Source organism: Lemur catta, chromosome 1 (genome assembly GCF_020740605.2).
Source record: "Lemur catta isolate mLemCat1 chromosome 1, mLemCat1.pri, whole genome shotgun sequence".
Classification (NCBI taxonomy): domain Eukaryota; kingdom Metazoa; phylum Chordata; class Mammalia; order Primates; family Lemuridae; genus Lemur; species Lemur catta.
Genome location: NC_059128.1, coordinates 135,287,389 through 135,312,318, shown reverse-complemented (window position 1 = coordinate 135,312,318; position 24,930 = coordinate 135,287,389). Strand labels below are relative to the sequence as shown.

The 24,930-nt window shown below is 40.5% G+C and overlaps 1 protein-coding gene across 3 annotated transcripts in view; it reads left to right on the top strand.

Annotated features, from left to right (window-relative positions):
- PRTFDC1 (phosphoribosyl transferase domain containing 1) overlaps positions 1 to 24,930 on the top strand; it is a 91,319-nt gene that overhangs the window by 2,628 nt on the left and 63,761 nt on the right. For all 3 annotated transcript variants that reach the window (XM_045535050.1, XM_045535059.1, XM_045535069.1), the window contains exons 2-3: positions 8,032 to 8,138; positions 12,727 to 12,910. In XM_045535050.1, the coding sequence (XP_045391006.1) occupies positions 8,032 to 8,138; positions 12,727 to 12,910 (291 nt within the window). The remainder of the gene's footprint in view (positions 1 to 8,031; positions 8,139 to 12,726; positions 12,911 to 24,930) is intronic.

Here is a 24,930-nt window from a genome sequence, read left to right as displayed (position 1 = left end):
AGATAGTCCCTGCATTGATTTCATTTTCCCCAGCAGAACCAGGGGTAATTAGATTAACATCAAGTTGGTTATGAGCAGGGAAGGCAAGGTCAGAGTGAATTCAAGGCACTGGTAGAAGGAAGCTCATAGCATCAAGGGTAGGGAGGGAAAGGAAAGCTGGAGTGGGTAAGAATACTGGGAAAATAGCCCTCAAGAGTGAGGTGTAAAAAATCAAAGGGACGTTTCAGTACCAGTGAAAAAAATGGGGTAGGTGATAATGGCAAGCATTTGTTGAACACTTACTATGTGCTTTTACTGTGTTCATTTCATCCTCACACATCTCTGAGGTTAAGTCTGTTATACTTCCCATTTTACAGAGGAGGAAACTGAGGCACTGAGAGAATTAGTAAATCATCCAGGTCACAAGACTAGCAAGTGGCAGAAGCAGGATTTGAACCAGCTTTCAGTCACTGTGCTACATAGGAAGCTGTGATTCCAGGGCAGAATGTCAGCGGTGGGGCCGTGCTGGAGGACTGGGGCAGCTGTGGGAATGTTGCTGATGTGGAATAAAGATGTAGTTTGGGTTAAGGCAGGTGAAGGAGCTGCAAGCTTGGAAGGATCATCAAGGTTGGTATTGACCTTGATCCAGAAATGAGGTCCAGACATGAGATGGAAAAGGAAATTCTAAGTTGGTAGAAATTTGGTGCTAAAGATGGCAAGGGGAGTAGAGGCAGATGATTTAAGCATGAAACAAGAAGTCAAGTTTGTGCAAGAGAAGGGAATGTGAAGAGATTTAAGATGGCTCTTGCCTGCAAATGGCTTTCAGTTGAATTGAGAGGCAGGACCTTAGATTATGAACAATAAATGGTAGCAAAATGCTAATTGCCAAGTCAGAGATGGAGACCCTGAGTGTAGTAATTTTGCTCAGAGTTGGCTTGTCACTTGATTTGGAGCTAATAAAGTCACCAGCTTGGGAGGCTGAGGCAGGAGGATTGCAGGAGTCCAGGAGTTCAAGGCTGCAATGAGCTGTGATCATGCCACTGCACTCCAGCTTGGGAACAGAGCAAGACCCTGTCTCAGAAAGAACGAGAGAGAGGGAGAGAGGAGAGGAGGGGAGACCTGGTTGGCTCCTCTTCATTACTTGTCAGGGAGCAATAAAGATCTCTCTCTACCTACCTGGAATTGGGTTATTAAACACGTTTTTTGTTTGGTTTGTTTTTAACCAAAGCATTATCAAAAGAGCCATAGTTAATACCTGTGCACATGAGTTTGGTAGGGATAAGGAGAAGAGAAAAATCTGAAATGATTGTGGTGTCTGTTGTGGTTGACGTCCCCCAGTCCCCTAGTTCCCCAGTGCAAATATGGCAGCATCTGATATAAATCATCCATCTCAAGCATGGCTTTACTAGGTTGTGATGAGTTTTTACCTTCTGAGGGCCAGAACCCACTGCAACAGAGGAAGAAGGTATATGGATACAAGAAGGTATATGGATACAAGATATTATTTGGCCTGCTATGCCTCTTCCATTCCGCTGCTAGCAGAACGTGGGAACCTTCTTTTAGCAAACCATGTCTACCCATTGTTTCAAATGTGTGGTTCTCAGGTGGGGCCATCCCTATGCAGCTACCTCCCTGGCTCTGGGGCAGGGCCAGTGGATGTTCCTTTCTGGGATTCTTTGAATCAGAGCTAAGGGATGAGACTCCCTTTCTCTTTGCTTGTGTGGATGGACAGGAACCTGCAAACTAGCAGCCAGGAGGCCAAATGTGTGCAGCTCAGCATGAGAGAGAAGCAGAGATTAGCTTCTTATATGTGTTTCCAAATGATTTTTCTCCCTGGGGCAAAAAAAAAAAAACTGAAAAATCATGCAAGAAATAGGCTAAGCAAAAAAAAAATATATATATATATATATATGTATATATATATATATGTTTTTTAATGACTTAGAAGATTTTCAATGTATCTTCAATAAAGAGAAGAGAATCAGAATTGGTTCTGGGATTTGGATGTTGTATAAAATGACTCAGATAAAGTGTTTGTCACTTCTCCAGCTTGGTGATGTTTTGCCTCTTTGAACAGAGAAAGCATTGTGCTGGATAAACTTAGAGCATATTATCTGTGATACTGAAACTATTTAAAGGCTTCTTGTTTTGATTTTTTAAAAAGCAAGTGAATAACATAATTATCTACAGTTCCCAGCAAGCCCCATTCCTCCAGGTTTGCACTTACTGGCAGCATGATTTGCATACACCATGCAAATGCCGTGGCATCAGCCTAGCTCACAGCAACCTCAAACTCCTGGGCTCAAGCAATCCTCCTGCTCAGCCTCCCGAGTTGCTGGGACTACAGGCATTCGCCACCATGCCCGGCTAATTTTTTCTATATATATTTTTAGTTGTCCATATAATTTCTTTCTATTTTCAGTAGAGACGAGGTCTCGCTCTTGCTCAGGCTGGTCTCGAACTCCTGATACATAATGAGTGCAATGCACACTGTCTAGGGGATGGACACATTTGAAGCTCTGACTCGGGGGAGTGGGGGGCCAAGGGCAATATATGTAACCTAAACTTCTGTACCCCCACAATATGCTGAAATAAGAATAAAAAAAAAAAATCCACCCGCCTCGGGCTCCCAGAGTGCTAGGATTACAGGTGTGAGCCACCACGCCTGGCCTGAGGCCTTTCTTTAGGTGAATTAAAGCATATAATTTGTAATTAAATGATTGATGTTTCAGTACATGTAAATGGTTAACACTTATTGCAGAAGTACCATAGACCAGATGCTGATGTGAGTCTCAGATTCATTCTCTCTTATTTAACTCTCACCATGGCCGTATGAGACAGGCACTTAAAATGTGAAATGAATACACTGACACAGAACATAACCTGCCCAAAGTCCCACGGCTGGCACACTTGCCCCAGGGGTGTCAAACTTCCAAGTCCATGCTCTTGACCACTGTTCCATGCTGCCTCTGAGCTACAGATTATCGTTTTTATAGTTTGTTTTATTTGTCATTTTCTTATCATCTTCCCCCCCTTTTTAGCATTCGTTTTTGGCATTCTTGTCACCTTTGCTTTTTTGTCATCATTTATTAAGCACTTACCATCACCAGGTAGTGTATTATGGACTCTATGTCCATTATCTGTTCTATCTCTTTTAATCCTCACAACAACTCTGTCCTTAGGTTTTATTGTGTCTTATTTAAAGGAGGAGGAAACTGAGTCTCAGAGAGGGTAAAGCATTTCCCTGACATCACAGTACTAGGTGTCAGAACCAAACTCTTGATGAACATGGAGTAGAGAGAGTAGTCGCTGAGATTCGACCAGAATGGGAGACAGTGGTGGGCTTGCATGGTTGGAGGGATGAGCTCAGGAGACCACTGGCTAATGGGGCCACCAGTGCGAGGGCTCCAGGAAGTGGCGTGTGCAGTGTGTGTGATCTGGAAGGGAGCCCGAAGGTGCTGTACATTTGGATGGTCTCCCTGGGGCCTGGCATTGGTCAGGGTTCTCCTTGTGTGGTCTTGACCATGCCCTGCTAAAGGCTGTCCTGGTAGTCCCAGGTCTGGCCAGCCCTGTAGTGTTGGAGGTTACAGTGGTCCCAAGGAGTTCTCAGGGTGAGAGCAAGTATCTCTGTGCCAACTCAGCAGTCCCACCAGCCGATTTGCTGGTGGAGGTAGAGCAAAGGTGATGCTTTTCAAACACACAGTTGACACACTCCAGTCGGCCATCAGTTGGTCAATGGATATGACAGATATAAATCTCTAGAGCCTTGAACTGTGGTGCTCTTTATCCCAAGGAGACGAACTGAGAGTTGAGGCTGGAGTTCAGGTAGTTGGGTGGCTCGTGGGTAGAGATTGTCATTCATTTATTTAACATTTTTGAGCAACTACCATATTCCAGGTCAGCATTCTAGAAGATAAAGTCTCTGCCAGCAGGAGCTAACATTCCCGTGGGTGGAGACGGGACAAAACACACACATGCACACACATGTCACGTGCAGTGGTAGAACATGCTACGAGGGTCAGGGAAGGCCCCTTTGTGGAAATGGCATTGAATGGAGACTTGAAAGAAGCAAAGGACGGCCATGTGAGTATCTGGAGGAAGAGTATTGCAGGCAAAAGAAATAGCAGGTGCGACGCTCAGGAGCAGGAACGATGCTTGGCAGATTGGAGGCTGCCGCAGAGGAGGAGGGGTGACAGCGATGAGTCGGACAGGTAGACCCTGGTGGGTTTTACCCCGAGCGAAATGACAAGCCTTGAAAAAATGTGAGAAGGTTGCCATAACATGATGTATGCCTTTTTCTTTTTTTTTTGAGACAGAGTCTCGCTCTGTTGCCCGGGCTAGAGTGAGTGCCGTGGCGTCAGCCTAGCTCACAGCAACCTCAGACTCCTGGGCTCAAGCGATCCTCCTGCCTCAGCCTCCCGAGTAGCTGGGACTACAGGCATGCACCACCATGCCCGGCTAATTTTTTTCTATATATATGTATTTTTTTTAGTTGGCCAGATAATTTCTTTCTATTTTTAGTAGAGACGGGGTCTCGCTCTCGCTCAGGCTGGTCTCGAACTCCTCAGCTCCAGCGATCCGCCCGCCTCGGCCTCCCAGAGTGCTAGGATTACAGGTGTGAGCCACCGCGCCCGGCCAGCTTTTTAAATTTTTTATTTTTAATTATTATGGCTACATAATAGTTGTATATCTTTATAGGGTACGTGTGATGTTTTAATACAGCCATACAATGTGAATTCATCAAATCAGGGTAATTAGGGTATCCCATCACCTCAAACATTAATCATTTGCTTGTGGTAGGCACATTCCAATTCTACTCTTTTAGTTATTTTTAAAGTATAACCCTAACTTATTGTTGATTATAGTCCCTTTGTTGTGGTATCAAATATTGTTCATTCTATCTAACTACCTAACTATATATTTGTACCCATTAACCATCCCCACTTTATCCCCCACTCCTTGTCATTCTACTCTCTGTCTCCATGAAATCAATTGTTTTTAATATTTAGCTCCCACATATGAATGAGAACATGAGAGACTTGTCTTTCTGTGCTTGGCCTATTTCGCTTAACATAATGTTCTCCAGTTCCATCCATGTTGTTGCAAATGGCGGGATTTCATTTTTTGTGGCTATAGAATATTCCACTGTGTATATGTACCACAATTTCTTTACCCATTCATCTGCTGATGGACACTTGGTTGATTCCGTAGTTTGGCTGTTGTGGATAGTGCTGCAGTAAACATGGGAGTGCAGATATCTTTCGATGTACTGAATTCCCATCCTTTGGATATATGTCCAGCAGCGGGATTTCTGGATCATATGGTAGTTCCATTTTTAGTTTTCTGAGGAACCTTCATACTGTTCTCCGTAGTGGTTGCACTAATTTACATTTGCCTGTCTTTTTGATAAAAGCCATTTTAACTGGGGTGGGATATATCATTGTAGTTTTGATTTTCATTTCTCTGATGACTAATGATGTTGGGCGTTTTTCATATACCAGTTGGTCATTTGTATGTCTTCTTTTGAGAAATGTCTGTTCAGATCTTTCCCCATTTTTTAATCAGATTATGTGATATTTTCTTATCAAGTTGTTAGAGCTCCTTATATGTTCTGGTTATTAATCCCTTGTCAGACAGTTAGTTTGCAAATATTTCTCCCATTCTGCTGGTTGTCTCATCACTCTGTTGATTGTTTCCTTTGCTGTGCAGAAGCTTTTTAGCTTGGTGTGATCCCATTTGTCCAGTTTTGCTTTGGTTGCCTGTGCTTTGGGGGTGTTACTCAGGAAGTCCTTGCCCGGACCAATGTCCTGAAGCATTTCCCCTGTGTTTTGTTCTAGTAGTTTCATAGTTTCAGGTCTTAGATTTAAGTCTTTAATCCATTTTGATTTGATTTTTGTATATAGCTAGAGATAAGGGTCTAGTTTCATTCTTCTGCATATGGAAACCTAATTTTCCCAGCACCATTTACTGAAGAGACTGTCCTTTCCCTACTGTAGTTCTTGGCACCTTTGTCGAAGGTGAGTTTACTACTGATGTCTGGATTTATTTCTGGGTTCTCTGTTCTGTTCTATTGGTCTAATGTGTATGTTTTTATGCCAATACTATGTTGTTTTAGTGACTACAGCTCTGTAGTATAATCTGAAGTCAGGTAATATGATTCTTCCAGTTTTGTTCTTTTTGCTCAGGATAGCTGTGGCTATTCTGGGTCTTTTGTGGTTCCATGTAAATTTTAGGATTATTTTTTCTACTTCTGTGAAAAATATCATTGGTATTTTAGTGGGAATTGCATTGAATTTGTAGATTGCTTTGGGTAGTATGGAATGGACATTTTAACTATTGATTCTTCCAATCCGTGAGCATGGGGTATCTTTCCATGATGTATGTTTTTAAAGGAGCACTCCAGCTGCCATGTATAGGGGCTGCAAAAGTAGAAGCCAGGAGACCAGGGTAGGCCGGGGAGAAATGATGGTGGCATGGACTGGCAGCAGCAGACAGCGGGGGAGATGCTGAGAGGTGGTCCTGGCTAAAATTTTGAGAGAATTGAAGATGGAATTGGCTAATTGATTGCATGAGAAGGATAAAAGAAAAGAGTCAGCAACAACTCCAAGGTTTTGGTCTGAGCAACTGGAGCAAAGAGTTGCCCTTTACTGAGACAGAGAAGGGATAAATTTGGGGAGAAGTATCATGAGTTGGTTTGGCTGGCATTGCAGGACCCAGAACTGGGATGGGGTTGAGTGGGGCTAGACCATAAGCTCCCCTTCCAATACCTGAGCAAAGGGGAACTGGTTTTGAGTCTTGCATGAGGAGGAGGGTGGAAGCAGGGAATGTTGTAGCACCAAGTGGAGCATGACTGGGTTCTAAAACAATAGCAAATGGGTCAGACTGAAGGGCCGGGCGTCTTCCCAGGGAGCCTGAAGTGGAGCTTTTGGTGGAACAGAGAGCTGCAAGGGGGCACCAGGAATTTGGGAAAGAAGCTGGGAGGGCAGGAACAGTCTGCAAGGCCTCAAGGAACCAGTGGAATCTGAGCTGAGCTTCTGAACAGGGAGCTGAGTTTGTTATACTCGAGAAGTAGATGGCGAAAGAAAGGGGAAGGGTGCAGGGTGCACACAGACAAATGAACGAAACCTGGAGCTGGGAAAGATCGTGACTTGACTACAGAGCATCCCAGGGCCAGGAAGGGAGGGTGCAGGGAGTTTAGCTGGAAACTTGGGATGGGTCTGCCTTTTGAAAGGCCTGGGAAGCTCAAAGCTGGGCGGAGGAGTTTGATGGAAGTGTGCAGGAGTGACTAAAGGACAGGAAGCTCGCGTACAGCTACAGCATGGTTTGAACGTGCATAAAAAATATGCATTGCTGCATATTTTCTTGATGATCTGAAAGTAAAAGCAACTCCAACTTCACCTTCATTTTCTCCCCCAGCCCTCTTTTCCTGTTCTACCCATAAAACTTGCAGGAGGAAGACTTGCTCTCGGGCTAGACACTATATGAATAGGCCAATTTTCTGGACCGTCAGTTTCCAATAGGCCTGGCTTAAGTTTCTGCCGTAGTACATCCTTTTAAAGACTATAATGACTGGATCACTCAAAAGTTTGGGTCTACTCTAATCCCAGGAGAGATGTACTTTTAGTAGGTCATTCTTTCCCAGGCAGATGAGGCGTTTGCAATGAATAGAAATGTAATAGTATATATAATACCTTATATTCATGATACTGTATATATTATAAAATCACAAATATGTTATTTATTGTAACATAGTCATGATACTTATATAATTTAGATGGAAGTTACATATTTACACATATGCACTCGTAAAAACAAACAATCAGATTAGCTATAAGACATTAACTTTATATTTTTGTCATGTGATATTAGGAATACAGCACTCTGCTCACTTTACTAAGCCTTTTACCAGGTTGCAATAAACAAATATCCTGGCCCCAATGAGCTTTTCATAGAGTTGTTTCTCAAATGATACTTTGTTGTTGTTGTTTATTTATGTTTTAAAAATAAATTTCCAATGAAAAGTACCGTAACCAAAAATACTTTGATTTACAGATTATGGATGACTGGCCAGGGTATGACTTGAATTTATTCACATACCCACAGCACTACTATGGAGATTTGGAATATGTCCTTATACCTCATGGCATCATTGTGGACAGGTGAGTGTGATTTCCTGTGTCAATCTCGGTCGTGCACTGGGCTGGCCCAGGCTTGTGTGAATCCTATAATATGCTTTATGTTCCTCATTTCCTTTTTATAGAAGTAGAGAGAACTTTTATAGGGCAGTGAATTTGAAATAAAATGAATTTATGCTTTAGCTGAACAGTTTACCTGGACATTTGTTCAGGGGGAATTGTAAGAAGGATGTACATACATAAGCTATTATAAGTAACAGCCTCAAAATAACAATGTCCTAAGATGGCTTTTCCAGGGAATACAAGGCTCATCTTTAGAGGGGAGGAAAGTTCCATGATCAAATAAATTTGGGAAAAATGTGCATTTCCCAAAATGCTAAATCTCACAGTTGGCAATTCAAAACAAACATTGACATGTTGAAGGTACTGAAATAATGGCAAAGAAAGAAAGAGAGAAAGAGAAAAGAAAAAAAGAGAAAAAGAAAAATTAATTTGACTTTAACAATTAAACCAACTTTTTTGTGCAAAGAGAGACTTTGTACTCAATTCACCTCTTCACAACTCTCGGAAGAGACTTCCCTTAGTACCGATTTGGGAAGCCCCTCGTTTAAACAAATTCCTGCTTTTCTTACCTAGATTTTATGATTTAAATTAATTGCATCCTGATCTAGAACATGATTGAGTCCCAGGTAAGGTTACCCTAATCTTTTTCTCTGTATAGGAGAATCACCCAGTGAACTTATTAAAATTCATATTGTTAAATTTTATGTCTAGAAATTCTGAATCACTGTGGTCTTAGGTAGGGCCAGGAATGCCCATCCTTTCCATTAAAATCAGTGTATTAGGATGTAATTTACATACTACTGTACAAAATTCACCCACTGTAAGCAAATGATTCAATGGCTTTTAGTGAATTTTTATGGTTGGGCAACCATCACCACAATCCAGTTTTTATCATCCTAAAAAGTTTGTTTGCAATCATTTTCTGCTCTCATCCCCAGTGTCAGGTAGTCACTAATCTGCTTTCTTTCTCTATAAATTTGTCTTTCCTGGACATTTTATATAAATGAGATTGTATAATATCTAAGAATTGATTCACCAGTTGATAGACATTTGCTTTCTAATTTTTGGCTGTTGTGAAGAATGCTTCTATCAATATTCACATATAAGTCTTTGCGTGGATATATCTTTTCATTTCTCTCAGATGGATTTCTTGGAGTAGACTTCTGGGTTTTTGGTAAGGTTAAGAAACTATAAATTATTTTCCAAAGTGATTGCATCATTTTATATTCCCACCAGCAGTGTATGAGGATTCTAGTTTCTCCACATACTTGCCAACATTTAGTATCGTCTGTCCTTTTGATTACAGCCATTCTAGTGGGTGTGTAATGGTATCTCATTGTGGTTTTAATTTGTATTTTCCTAATCATTAGTGTACTTGTTAGCTAGTCATATGTCTTCTTTGGAAAGATGTCTATTCAAGTCTTTTGCAAATTAAAAGACAGAGACTGTCAGAGGGGATTAAAAAAAAAAAAGACCTAACTGTATGTTGCCTGCAAGGAACCTATTTTAAATATAAAGACACAGACAGGTTAAAAGTAAAGGGACAGCAAAGACATGCCATGCTAACACTAATCAAAACAAAGCTGGTGTAGCTGCTTTAATTTCAGACAGAGCAGACTTCAGGGTAGGGAAAATTATTAGGAATACAGAGGTTTGTCTTCAGTGGTTTGTCATCTTACTGAGTTGTAAGAGTGTTTTATAGTTTTTGGGTACAAGTCCTTTATCAGATATATGATTTGCAAATATTTCTCCCCAGTCTTTGGCTTGTCTTTTCATTTTCCCATTGGTGTCTTTTGAGAAGAATGTGTGTTCTGCTGTTGTTGGGTGAAGTAGTCTGTACACATCAATGAGATTCAGTTGGTCGATGGTGCTGCTCAGTTCAGCTGTGTCCCCACTTATTTTCTGACTGTTGAATCTGCCAGTTACTGACAGTGGGGTTGTCTAAGTCTTCAAACGCAATGGTAGATTTATCTGTTTCTCCTTGCAGTTCTATCAGTTTTTTGACACTCTGTTGTTAGGAACGTGTACATTAAAGATTGTTATATCTTCTTGGGGTATTGACCTCTTTATCATTATGTACCATCCCTCCTTATTCCTAATAATTTTCTCTACCCTGAAGTCTGCTCTGTCTGAAGTTAATGTAGCCACTCCGGCTTTCTTTTGATTAGTGTTAGCATGGCATGTCTTTGTCTAGCCCTTTACTTTTAATCTGTCTGTGTCTTTATAGTTAAAATGGGTTCCTTGTAGGCAGCATATAGTTAGGTCTTTTTTTTTTTATCCCCTCTGACAGTCTCTGTCTTTTAATTGGTGTATGTAGACCATGCATATTTAAAGTGATTATTGATATAATCAGTTTAGTATCTATCATATTTGTATTAATAACTATTCATTGCTGTTGTTCTTTGTTTCTTTTTTTGTCTTCCGCTCTGTGAAATGTGTCTTCCCCTCAATGTGTGGCCTCTGATAATTGTGTAGTTGATTTTTCTTGTTTTCGTTTTTAAACCTTACTTATTAGGGTTCATGCTGTGTCTGAATAGCTTAGTGGTCAGCCCACGATTGGTTAGAAGTTGCGCGCAAACCCTTTGAGCCAGTAAAGCTTCCACTCTCTGCTGATGGACGTGTGTATGAGTTGGCAAATGTATTCAAATTTCCAGCCTTTTTCAAGTGTTCTGGGTTTTTACTTTCCCTAGGCTCTCTTGTGTGTCCTCTGCACATGCATACAGCCTCCATTGTCCCAAGGGTGTATGGGTGGTTTGGGTTCACTCTTATCTCTGCTGTGCATACGTACAGCCTCTGGTCAACTTGAGACATACAAAGAACTTATTGTATACCCTGCTCTATGACTGTCAAACCCCCTAAACTCCCTGTTAAATCCCCAACTACCCTACCAGTTCATTGCTCAAAGGGGATCACACCTCAGGGTAATTGAGCTGAGCTACTGAGATGGCCACTTCAGCTTACAGTGTTCCCAATCAAGGGAGTTCCCTTGGGCAGTGCTGGAGGTGGAGGTGATGGGAGCATGCCCAGGCAAGAATGCCACAGACTCGTGCTGTTTCTGCGTGTTCCTGTGCTCGTGATTTAAATGCTTCTCCATTTGTTGCATGCCTTTGGTTGATTTCCAGAGTGCTGAGATGGTTGTTTTTGATGTTTTTGTCCAGATCTATAGGTTGTCTTTTGCGGAGAGGATGTGCCGACCTCCTTACTCCATCATGCTGAAAACAAACGTCCCTTTTTAAGGAGCATGCCAGATAGTCTGATGTACATTTTTTGATGATCATATTTAGAAAAACATTGCCTGAGACCATGGCTACCATTCTATGTGCATGTGTGTATGTATATGGACACACACACATATAAAATGTGTATTGTATATATGTTACATATGTAGAATATATTATATTATATATGTAATTCAGTTCATCTATTTTAGATCTAATTCTATTTGAAGTGCCAGTGGGGATTTTTTTTTTTTTTAAATATGTGCCTTAGATCCTGTCTCCATTTAAGGTTTTTTTTTTTTTTTTGAGACAAAGTCTCACTCTGTTGGCCGGCTAGAGTGAGTGCCGTGGCATCGGCCTAGCTCACAGCAACCTCAAACTCCTGGGCTCAAGCGATCCTCCTGCCTCAGCCTCCCAGGTAGCTGGGACTACAGGCATGCGCCACCATGCCCAGCTAATTTTTTCTATATATTTTTAGTTGTCCGGTTAATTTCTTTCTATTTTTAATAGAGATGGGGGTCTCGCTCTTGCTCAGGCTGGTCTCGAACTCCTGACCTCAAGCAATCCTCCTGCCTCGGCCGCCCAAGTGCTAGGATTACAGGTGTGAGCCACCGTGCCTGGCCTCCATTTAAGGTTTTAATGTTGTATGGTATATGGGCAATGGACTTATAGACATGAAATAATTAGAAAACAATACAGGGGCAACTTCCAAATGAGGTATCACATGGCAGGACTGCTGCCAGATCACACTGCACAACTCCAGGGGGCGGCCTTTTCATGACGTTCCATGGAAATGCTGCCTCCTGCCGAGGTACTCTGGGGCAACTTTCACATAGGCAGTGTGTGCTACTTGTGTTAAATATAAGATACCTGTTATTCTTTTGGTAGTTACCGTGGGTTTGACTTTTCCTCCAGTGTCCTATAATGTCATAAGGTGGGTGAGTCACTCTCCATTTCCTTCTTCTCTACTATAAAATGAGCATCATATCACCAAATACTATCATAACATTGTTAAGGGTAACAACCAGGCTTTGTAGTGATAAAATAATAGCAGCCATGATTTTTGACATTATGTTTTACACCTTAGTAATTTTTGTGACATAGAGGAAGAATATACCCTTGATGATGTGGCCATCAGAAGTATGTTTTGAACACCCTCTCTGTGTCCAACCTTAACAAAGCTTTTCTGTCTGTAGGTTTCTGTTTCCTAAGCTTTTCTCTACCTTCCCCTGAGTAATCTACTATGTATAATATGTCACGCATTTTTATTAAAGCAACAGAAATACTCAGAAGAGGTTGTGCTTCAATATATCTTGTATCCCTTCTTTCAGAATCGAGCGGCTGGCTAAGGATATTATGAAAGACATAGGATATAGTGACATCATGGTCCTGTGTGTGCTCAAAGGAGGTTACAAATTCTGTGCCGATCTCGTAGAGCACCTTAAGAACATCAGCCGAAATTCCGATCGATTTATCTCCATGAAGGTTGATTTCATCAGACTAAAAAGTTACCGGGTAAGTTGTTCCAAGTTCTATTTTCATTGCACAATGTTTTGCTGTAACCATGCTTTAGCATAAAAGAATCAGTAATGTTAATGAAAATGAAGAGTGTAATTTTTTTTTAATTTGCAAGAACACTACAACCTACTATAAGAATTCAAATAATATTCTTTGGAGGGTGGGGGACCCTCTCCCTATTTTCGCATAGATGGAAAGACTCTTCAGGAATGATTCATGCATTCTTTTATGGTGATCAGCACAGTGGTTATTTGCGGGTGTCCAGCCTCACAAATGAGTGTGGTCAGTGTGTGAACACTGGTGTGTTTCTACACTGGATGTCACCGTTGGGCCTGGAGACCTGACCTGTGGCAAGGTGTCCAGCCCAGAGAGGAGACTTAGTACTTAGGTGGCTGCAGTCATGGCCTGGAGTTAGAAAAGGGAAGTCTTGTGATGTTTTTTGATTTAATGTAGAGTAAATTATTAAAACTAACCTACTTTTGGGTGAGAAACTCTTGGGGTCAAACCATGAACGTATTCTCATTGACTAAACTAGCTTGACACATTTTAATTCATTAATCACTCTTGGAACTGGCTTTCTATTGCTGTGTGACAAAATCACCTAAACTTGGTGGCTGTAAGCCAACACACATTGCTGATCTTACAGTATTTGCAGGTCAGAAACCTGGGCATGGCGTAGCTGGGTTTTCTGCTCAGAGTCTTACCAGGCTGAAATCGAGGCATTAGTGGGGGTTTTGATATCCTCTGGGGTTTGGGGTCCTCTTCCAAGAACACTGGCTATTGGCCGGATTTGGTCCCTTGCCGGCTGTAGGCTGGAGACCACTCTCTGCTCCTAGAGCTGCCCTCAGCTGCTCCCTTTAGATTCCTTTTGTCCTGAATTACATTCCTGTGCTTTCTTCTTACAAGATTTTTCTCATTCAGTTGGTTCTGATGCTTGTCGTATTTGTCCCTGGTTAATAGCTTTTAAAAGACATTTTAAAATCTTTCGAATATTAAAGTCAGGTTTATTGAGGTATCATTTACATGTAGTAGCACTCATCCCTTTTAGTTTACAGTTCTGTGAGTTTCAACAAATGCATATGTCACGTAAATCACCACAGTCAAGATATAGAACATTTCCTTGCTGCAAAAAAATGCGCTTGTGTCTTTTGCAGTCAACCGTCCCCAACCCCCAGGCCCTGGCAACCACTGCTATGTTTTCCTAAAGGTGTGATTTTTCTAGAATGTCATCTAAATATAATCATATACCACGTAGCCTTAGTAAATCTTAACATAATGCATTTGAAATTCATCTGTATCATGTGTGTCAGTAGCCCCTTTCTCTTTAATGTTACATAGGATTCCATTACATGGATATGGCAGTTTTTTAATCCATTTATCAGCTGAAGGATATTTGGGGTGTTTCCATTTTGGGGTGATTATGAATAAAGCTGCTTTTGTGTGTACTTATGTCTTCATTTCCCTTGAGTAAACATTTAGGGGTAAGATGGTGATCATATGATGAATGTATATAAGAAATTGCCAAGCTGTGTTCCAAAGTGATTGAACCACTTTGAATTCCCACCAGCAAGAGTGTGAGAGTTCAATTGCTCCACATTCTTGACAGCATTTGGTATTATCAGTTTTTCTTTATTTTTTTCTTTATCTTACCTATTTGAATAGTTATCTCATTGTGGTTTTAATTTGCATTTCCCCAGGGAATAATGATGTTGAACGTATTTTCATCTGCTTATTTGCTATTCATATGGTTTTTTAGATGAAGTGTTTGTTCAAATATCTTGCTCATTTTTTAAATTGGGTTGTTTTCTTATTATTTAATTTTGAGAGTTCTTTTTATGTTTTGGCCGTGAATCCTTTATTAGATATGTTTTTTGAATATGTTTTCCAGTCAGTGAGTTGTTTTTTCATTTTCAGACCAGTGCTTTTTTTTTTTTTTCAAAGAGTAGAATATAGTTTCTTTCTCTTGGTATATCTAAGAAATCTTTCCCTAACTTAAGGTCAAAGATTTTCTTTCTGTTTTTAAAGGAGAAGTTTCATAGTTTTAAGTTTAAATTTATTTCTCTGAGCCGTGTTATGTTAATTTTTTAATGTGGTATAAGGGTCAAGAATATTTGGTAGCATTCATCAGTAAAACTGTTAATATTTTGGCCTAGAGTTTTATCAGAGGTTTTTAACTAGGAGTCCAATCTCTTTAGTAGATACAGGAGTGTTCAGGTTATTTTTCTTCTCGAGTAAACTTGTGTCTTTCAAGGTATTTGTCCATTTTCCCAAAGTCTTCACATTTCTGGGCATAAAGTTGTTTATAATATTCCCTTATTATCTTTTATTGTCTGTAGGGTCTGTAGTGATATCCTCTCTTTTATTCCTAATATTATTAAATTTTATCTTCTTTTTCTTCACCATCGTGCCTAGAGGTTTGTCAATTTTTTGATTCTTTCAAAGAATCAGTCTGTGGCTTTCTTGATGTTTTTCTATCATCTTTCTGTTTTTAGTTCTATTGGCTTATGCTTCTATCTTTATTGTTTCCTTCCTTCTGTTTGCCTTGGTGTTAATTTGCTTTTATTTTCCAAGATTTATAAGATGGAAATTGAGTTCATAGATTTAATTTTTCTTGTTTTCTAATATAAACATGTAACGCTATACATTTTCTTTTAAGTACTTCTTTAGCTACATTCCACAAATGTTCATATCATGTTCATTTTCACTCAATTCAAACTATCTTCTAATTTCTCTTGTGACATCCTCTTTCACTCTGGTTATTTCATGTTGTTTAATTTTCAAACATTTGTGGGATTTTTCCAGAGATATTTCTGTATGGTTTCTAGTTTAATTCTGTTGTGGAAACTATACATCATATGATTTCAATTCTTTTAAATTTGTTGAGGGCTTGTTCTATGGCCCAGAATTTAGTCAGACCTTGCTGAAACTAACACCATTGTAATTTATGTCAAATTAAACAATACTGCTATCTCTTTATAATTTCTCATGCCATTTCATTGTCTATTTCTGTAGACAACCTCTCTTTATATTACTAAGGTTTTCACCGAGAGGCGCACATTCTAACACTTACGCACCCTGTTAACTCATGTTTATGTGATATTAGTTCAGAACAAACATTTGCATTTCTAAAACTCCATTGACACTGTGATCATTAGCGCTTCATCTAGACAGATATTTTCAAATGAACATATTTCTCCTGGGGACACGGATGCGGGAGTTCTCCTGCGCAGAGTTCTGGTGGCCAAGGAAGGCAGTAGTTGACATCAGGTCTTTGCCACCTCCCCCCGTCCAGTCTCTCACACTGTGTATCTCAGCCTTGGTCCCACACCTTACATCCTGTAGGACCCAAGGATGCTTGTGGTGTCTCTTCTCTTCCCTTCTTCCCAAATGGTCCTCCTCTTGTCCATTACCAAGGTGACGCACATCATCTCGTGGGAGATTACTGCACGCGAAAGCCTGCCTGCTCACTCCGGGCACGCTTTCCTCCTAACTGAACACCCTCAGAAGTGGGTGGAAAACCCATAAACATCGTCCTGGGTGTGGCGTGAACTGCGAGCTGTCCCCAACCAGAGATGAATGCATCGCTGTGTCAGGTAGACTCACGCTGACTATCCCTTTACACACTGGAGCTCTTTCAGCATCCCTGGGAGCAGGGACCAATTAAAAACACCCAAACTAATGAACACCACCAAATAAGGGGCACAGGACTGCTCACTGTCCTCTGAGGGCGTCGGTGCTCCTGCATGTTTCCAGACTTACTCATGGGGCACAGGCATCTCAAAACCATCTCAGCAGAAAAAACGGCTGCTAAAGCATTCTGTTTATGCCTTTAGAAGTTTCTGGTGGCGGTGGGTGGAGATCCGGGCTCTGGGTGCTGCTGTGGGTGCTGGTCAACAGCATTGTGTACTTTTGCTCCTTGCTACCCTGTTGCCTGGTGATTCTTTTTAAATTTCTTTTTTGAGGAAAAAAAGAAGAAAGTTCGTTTTACTGAGAGGCAATGTTTCTCCGTATCTCAGCCTTCAGCATTCCTAGGTTGCTTTTGGAGTTTTTTCCAGAAAGATCTCAGTTGCCTGGTGTCTTCCACAGGGACCTTCCTGAGGGACGGATGGCTCTAAACATCTCGGGGCTCTAGGCAATTTGACTTGCCTTTGTTGTTATATTAAACTTTCCATAAGATATGCAATGAATTTGCACGAATGGTAGCAATCTAGACAAACAAGGATTACTTTGAAATGAGCATTCGACTGATTTATTATTGGAAGGCGTGGCTAACATACTCCTGTTCTTTAATGAACCAAGGGACACTGGCAACCTGAATTCCTTAACATTTCAGGTTTTTCTTTCTCCCTCCCTTCCTTTTTTCTTGTCTCTTTCCATCCTTCCTTCTGTGTTTCTATTAATGTTCAATCAGCACTTGCTAGATGAATTCATTATCTCATTTAATCTTGACTGCAACCATGCTGGGTATTTCTCATCTCTTCTTTTACCCATGAGGAAATGGAGACTCAGAGAGGTTAATTAACTCGCCTAATGTCACACAGCCAATAAATAGAAAATACATCAGAGGCCAGACCTATCTGTCTCTCAAGCCTATGTCCTTTGCAGCACATCAGCATTTCCCACAGCATTTTCTAAGGTTTTCCACAAAACTGTACTGTTCCCTAAGATAGTAATAGGTTTTCAAACATTTATAAATGAATTGGTTATATTTTTCTCCTAAAGTATTTGTAGGAGAAATATTAAGTACATATATATATTATTATTATCATTATGCAACAATTTTCCTTTTACATATGGTGGCCTTATTTGAGAAAGTCTGGAAGTTGCCTGAAAGAGAATTTGCTACATGTATGACATCCCACATGCATGCAAGTGGCGAACTCAGTAGCTCATCTTACAATATCAACAAAATCTGTGAAAGTATCCAATGTGTATTTTATTTAACAAAGAATTAAATAGCAATTATTTCGCATAAGAGTTTAGTCATCCATGGGCCTTCATTTTTCAGCTGTTCTAATCCAAAGATACACATTTTATGAGCACCTATTTGTATTTCACCATGATATTACATACTTTATTATTTATTTATTTATTTAATAGAGACAGGGTCTTGCTCTGTTGCCCGGGCTAGAGTGCAGTGGCATCATCTCAGCTCACTGCAACCGCCAACTCCTGGACTCAAACAATCCTCCTGCCTCAGCCTCCCCAGTAGCTGGGATTACAGGTGCATGCCACCATACCAAGCTAATTTTTTTTTTTTTTTAGAGATGGGATCTCACTGTGTTGCCCAGGCTGGTCTTAAACTCCTGATCTCAAATGATCCTCCCCCTCAGCCTCCCAAAGCACTGGGATTACAGGCCTGAGCCCCTGTGCCTGGCCTATATATTCTAAAAATATTTTCTTTTTCTCAAACTAATACATGCATGTGGCTTAACAGAAAATTTGTGGCACCTTTATGGAATAGACAACTTAAAAACCTTCCTTTGCTACTAACACCTAAAAATGCTAGGTGAAATGTAACAGCAAAGCCTTTTTTATGCTCCCTGGAGCTCATAAGAAGGTAAAGGATAACCAGGGGGCAGGAATGTAGTGTGAGAATCAGAGTATAAGTGTGAACTGGGGCCTCCCAGAAGCAGGGGTGGAGAGGAAGAATGTCAGCTTTAGTAATCTTAACCACGTGTCAGATTTAACACACATGCAGAAACAGGTGGGAGGCCTTTGAGAATATGTATTCTAAGGGACTTAGGGTGGAGAAAATGATAAAGCCGTGGACCTAAATAAGACGAGAAGTTGAATGAGACCCTTATATGAAGCCAGCGCCTTCAACAGTGCATTCCCTTGGTCAAAAATCCACCTTTTAGTGATGAGGGACCCTAGGAAGCTAGCTTGTCTTTCTTGACTTGTCCTGGGGTGGGAAAGTAAGGTATCCCCTGGGAATTTTTAAACGCAAGTCTGCACTGCATGTCAGTTTCAGGTTTTAATTACCTTACCTGCATATTCTGGGAAAGCTCAATCTGAGAATTTAACTCTAAAATTGGTCTCAGGCTGATACCCTCAGGGTGCCTGGTAGAAACAAGTCCAAAACCTCTCTGGAGAATGTATCACAACTTAGGCAGGATTCCTGCAGATAAAGCCTCACTCAACCTGAGTTTACAAACCAAAATCATAAATGATGCATGGAAACAATCCCTCACAGGCAAGATCAGCTGGCGAAAAGAAATAGCAGTGAGAGGTAAATGAATGATCTGAAAGAGAATATAGAATAATTACACCTGAGATGACTAAATGCATAAATTAAGGAATTTTAGAGAATAGATGAGACAACATGAAAAGAAAAAATAATGAGAACTTTTAGAAGTGGAATAATAAAATGTCTACCAGGAAGAAAGATAGCAATCAAATAGATAAGACAGTAACTCAATAGATAGGATAAACAGATGATTGAATGTCATTATGGGTGTGAATTTCAAACTGGAAGATAGATCTGAAGAAATTACCCGTGAGTTAGCATAGATAGAGATGAAAAATAAGAAAGGATAGAACATGCAGGATAGAATGGACAGACCCAAAATATGTCACAGAGGAATTCTATAAGGCAAGACTAAAGAGAATAGGAGAGGCAGTTTTTGAAAAGATAATGTCTAATCCTGTCCTAGAGTTGATGACAGACAGGAATATTCAGACTCAGGTAGCACAATAAGTCTATACCTAGACATGTCCTAGTGAAACTGCAAGACAAAACATCAGAGAGAAGATAGTATAAGCAACTGGAGAGGAAAGAAAGATTGTAAAGGAATTACCACTGTCCTTGCAACAGATTTCTCAAAGGCAGCAACAGAAATCAGAAGACAAGGAGTAGTGTTGTCAACATACTGGAAGAAAATAATTGTGAAGCTAGATTTTCATTTCCAACTAATCCCATGTGAGTGCCGGATAAAGACATCAGTAATCACAGTCTAAAGGAGTTTCCCAGTAACAAACACTGGCTGAAAGCACCTCCTACAGGGTATATTTTAGTAAAAAGAAAACTGAATCCAAAAGAATGAATATGATACGACGAAATTGACAAGTGTGTAGGTAAATCAAAAAAGTTTTGACTGGTTAAAATAATAATTAAATAACATTTATTATGACAAATTTTGGTCCATACCAGTCCATACTTGTTTGTAAACAGGAGGGAATGATGAGTCCTCTGTATTATTCGGGAGGAGCATAAAGATGATGGTTAACTTCCAAGTTTAAGTTAAAGTATGCCTGTTAGAAATTTAAGGGTAACCATTGAAAAAATAGAAATGTTATGTATTAATATAACTTCCCAGCCAGTAGAGAGGATGAAAAGGAATAAAGAAAACTCAAAACTCAATTGATTTAATAGTAGGCACAAAGTAAGAAACAATTAGTTAGCCTTATTATATTCATTTTACAGATGAGGAAACTGAGACCTGAGATGTTAAGTGACGTGCCCAAGGTCAGGCAGCTCGCTAGTGGTGCATCTAGTATTCAAATCTAAGTTCGTGACTCCAGAGCCCAAGATTGTGCCCCCTAAAAACATCCTGTCTCCCTAGAGATGCGTCGAGATATATTAGGCGAAAAGGAAGGAAATTTCACCAAATGAATCAGCATCATTTTTTCCCCGAGCTTCATTTTGGCATTTACTAACCAGGTTAAGCCAGCCTTAATAATTGCTAGAAGAATAGCGTTATCTGTGAATGGACAATTACCTGCTTATTTTTTTTTCCCCCGAAATGTCTTCTATGTTGTGTTAATAAACTATGAAGACGTACCCTCTAAGAAAATGAATAATAAATATTCACACTAGGTTTTCCCGTAAACTATGGGAAGCTATGATTTCCTTTTCATCTTTCTCCCCTAATACCGTGGAGATATTCCACAAGACGGAATTCACTACACCTGTTTGCTCTCTGCAGTCGCTGAAAGCTTGCTGGTCTTGGGAAGACAAATCCAGAAGGATTGTGAAGGGTCCTTGAGCTTCAAGCTGTTTACCAACTCCTGAGTGTGAGAAACGGGCATAATTCAGCTTCCCCTTGAGGTGCCCAATTTAGTGTGTTGTAAGTAAGAAAGCTCTATCAGTGTAGAGGTGGGAGGCCCTTTGAAATATCTATTCTAAGGGACTCAGAGTGGAGAAACACAGGATTTTAGAATATTGTTAGGTGCCAGCAAGTGACTTTTCAGCCAGCTTTTTTTGCATGTGGATGTATTATTTGCCAAGCTTTTTTTCCTTTATTCTCTCTTAAATGTTGCCCTGGTTTAAAGGTTCATTAATTTGTATATAATCCAATGTGAGGATAAAATGCAATTCAGGCTGCAACACTCTGATCTCTTTATTTTCCACCAGTTTGGTTAGCTAACCTGGGAGCAAAAGGGAAAATCTTCTTCTAACTTCAAGTCTTTAAAAATTAGGAGACCAGCCTGAGCAAGAGTGAGATCCCTGTCTCTACTAAAAATAGAAAGAAATTAGCTGGACAACTGAAAAATATATAGAAAAAATTAGCCGGGCATGGCTCATGCCTGTAGTCCCAGCTGCTCGGGAGGCAGAGGCAGGAGGATCGCTTGAGCCCAGGAGTTTGAGGTTGCTGTGAGCTAGGCTGATACCATTGCACTCTAGCCCAGGCAACAGAGGGAGACTCTGTCTCAAAAAAAAAAAAAATGGGGGAGGAATTTTATTTTAAGTGAGCCGTAGTTACACTAGCTCCCTCCCCTGTGTTGTTTGAATGTGCGCTGCTCTGTATTCATTAATAATTCCTGCATGCTGGCAACACCGAGAGAAAGCTTTTAGGAGCTAAAATACAACCCAACATGTAACCACAGTAGGATGGAGAGCTTTTCCACACAGGGACCTGGGCCCCTGGGGAAGCTGGTGTGTGTATTAAAGAGGCTCGTTAGGGTTAGCCGCAAACCTAGTCCCACGAGGAGAGAGATGCTCAAATACATTTTTTTCCTCTCTCTCATTCCCAGAGTTCAGAACAAAGGGTTTAAGTCAGTCCTTGGTCATGCATGCTGGTGAGGAACGGGAACAGGATGGTTAAACTGCATCCAGCATCCTTAGTTGTAGTGAGTAGTTTTCACTTTATCCTATACCAGGCCTTTTGCTGAACTATGATCTTCTAGTAAGGGTGCCTGGAGTTGAATGCCTTCTTCTCTTTTAGCAACAGGAAATCAGTCATTAGCAGACTCTCTCCTTGGGCTTGGGGTGAGGCAGAAAGACTCCAATTCTTTGGAGACGGGAGGAGAAGAGTCCCCCAGTTTGGGGCAAGTCCCAGGTGAGTCCAAGGCAGGTGTACAGGTATACATACACACATACATATATATTTTTAAGTGAAAACAGAGAAGAAAAAAATAATGGAATAAGAAGTAGAAGAAAATAAAGGAATAGAAAAGGAAGGATAAGAGAGACAAAAGAAATCATACAAACTTACATTTCATTAAATCTAAGACATCATAGATTGTTACTTTATGTGCCACTAAGATAGAAAAAAAAATGCTCTGAATTATGCCACGCCATGACATGGATCGTAAGATGCATCTTGATTTCGGAGATATTAAAATGTGAAAAAAAATGTACAATTTGGAATGGATAAAAATTGCTAGTTTCCTGCCTTTTAGCAATATCATTTGCAAGTGTTTGAATAGCTAAAATGTAACAGAAACATTGTCATTACCCATTGGTCATTTAAAAATATTGGATCCTGTAATATCACCCTAATACTCTTTTGCAAGTGATAGGGTATTTCCCTTAAGGCTGCAGATTTTTTTCACCTTAGTATCTAAAATATTTTTGAACATCCTCAAAACATTTTTTTTTTTTTTTTTTTTTTGAGACAGAGTCTCACTTTGTTGCCCGGGCTAGAGTGAGTGCCGTGGCGTCAGCCTAGCTCACAGCAACCTCAGACTCCTGGGCTCAAGCGATCCTTCTGCCTCAGCCTCCCGAGTAGCTGGGGCTACAGGCATGCGCCACTATGCCCGGCTAATTTTTTCTATATAGATTTTTAGTTGGCCATATAATTTCTTTCTATTTTTAGTAGAGACGGGATCTCGCTCTTGCTCAGGCTGATCTCAAACTCCTGACCTTGAGCGATCCACCCGCCTCGGCCTCCCAGAGTGCTAGGATTACAGGCGTGAGCCACCATGCCTGGCCCTCAAAACATTTTTATGGATTTCAAAGGGAGAGTTATTAACTAAAGAATAAATCAGGGATAGACCTGGCTGATTTGAATCAATCCACATAAACCCTTAAAAATTAATCAAAAGTATCCATGAACGCCAGGACGTGATTTCTTTGTGACCTCTGGCTAGAGGTGCTGAAACATCTGTCATGTTCCTAGGTGTTCTGAAACAAAGAGTATTGACATACTTGTTTTCTCTTTGACTTCTGGTCCTTAAGATATATTTACTACGGGCTTTCCACATGCATAGATGAAGAAACTTGGCATGAAGAAATGTCTAGTTTGGCCTAAAAAGAGATCATCTAGCATTGCTCTAGGCAAGTTTACTTTGAGATTTCTAATTCTATCAAGTAAAAGATTTTTTTTTTTTAAAGTGAAAACAAAGCCTATTTGTGTGATAAGGTTAATATCAACGTTTTTAGTTGTTGCTTCATGCAGTGTTTTTTATTTTATAAATATCCATGCATTTAATTCATGTATACTCTTTATATTCAAATTTGGTTTTCTATGGAGATTCTTGTTAGGGTTTATTTTTCCTAATGAAAAGCAAACACTGGGAGGGCATACTAAGCATACAAGGGCAAACACAGAATAATGCAGAAGTGGTCATTAAGTTATAGAGGCAATCTAGTTTTGAGAGATCACTTTGGGGACAGAGCTGCGCTTCACTCAGCTCACTGCAACATCTGGGGTTGAATCCAGGACGAGGAACGAGACCCGGCCGTGGAGGGGGCATCTTGGGGAAGGGACTCACTTTGCTGCAGATGCAAGTTGAAGTTCAGTGCACAAGAGTAATAGGCAGTTGAAAGACAGATGAAAGACCACACCTTGAGAGCTCTAAGCAACTAGGTAGGTGGTATCAATCAGCCAGCTTGTGTAAGTTGGTACCACTCCTAATAAAACGTAATATTCACTGAGTTCTTATCACGGCCAACTGTTGTCTAAGTGCTTTGTGTGTATTAGCTCATTAAACCCTCACAAGACCCCTGTGAAGTTGGCACCACTAACATCCCATTTCACAGGTGAAGACATTGAGGCCAGAGAGGTTAGTTGGATTCCCAAGGACACACAGCTAGGAAGTGGAGGTCTGTCTAACTCCTGAACCAGGGCTTTTAACCACAGCACCACGGCCATCTCTTGGATCTGTGGGAGAGGAAAAGGATTCCCGTCGCTAGGAGGTGGACCCGCGGGAGACGGAAGCTCCGTATTTCTGTAGGTGGGTTGGGCAAGCTTCTGAGAAAGGACTTCTTGGGCACGGGAAACAGGACAAGGCGCAGATCCAGAGCACATGGTGGGTACTAGGTCTTGCGAAAAGGCAGAAAGGCCAAAGCCAGCATGGGAGGCACATTGCTGAGTCACTGCGCATTAGGCTCTCGTTGTCTGCCTAGCAGTTCTGGAAAGTTCCAATCCCATCTAAGGTCAATTTTCTTTAGCTAGAGATTCCACATGTATTGATCACATCAGATACCTAGATACCTCAGGATTCATTATATTTTGTGTTATCTGCATTTCCTGCACTTATTCCAAAGCTTGCTGGTCCCATGAAACTTAAGCATGCTACACACACACACACAAAGGGTGCTGTTAATTAATTTAACTTATTTGCACCTGATCTTTTCCAAAAAGGGTATAATAATGCATTTTATTAATTATGCCCAGATAATTTCTAATTTTCTGCAGAAAAATAATTGCAGGCAGCAAAATAATTGTCCTTATTTTACATTATTAGGCTGTTTTATTAACACTTTGTAGCTGATGTAGAAGGTAAAACTTAGCATCAAGGCCATTATGGTCTTTATAAAATCACATAGTCCGTTATGTATTTTATAAAAC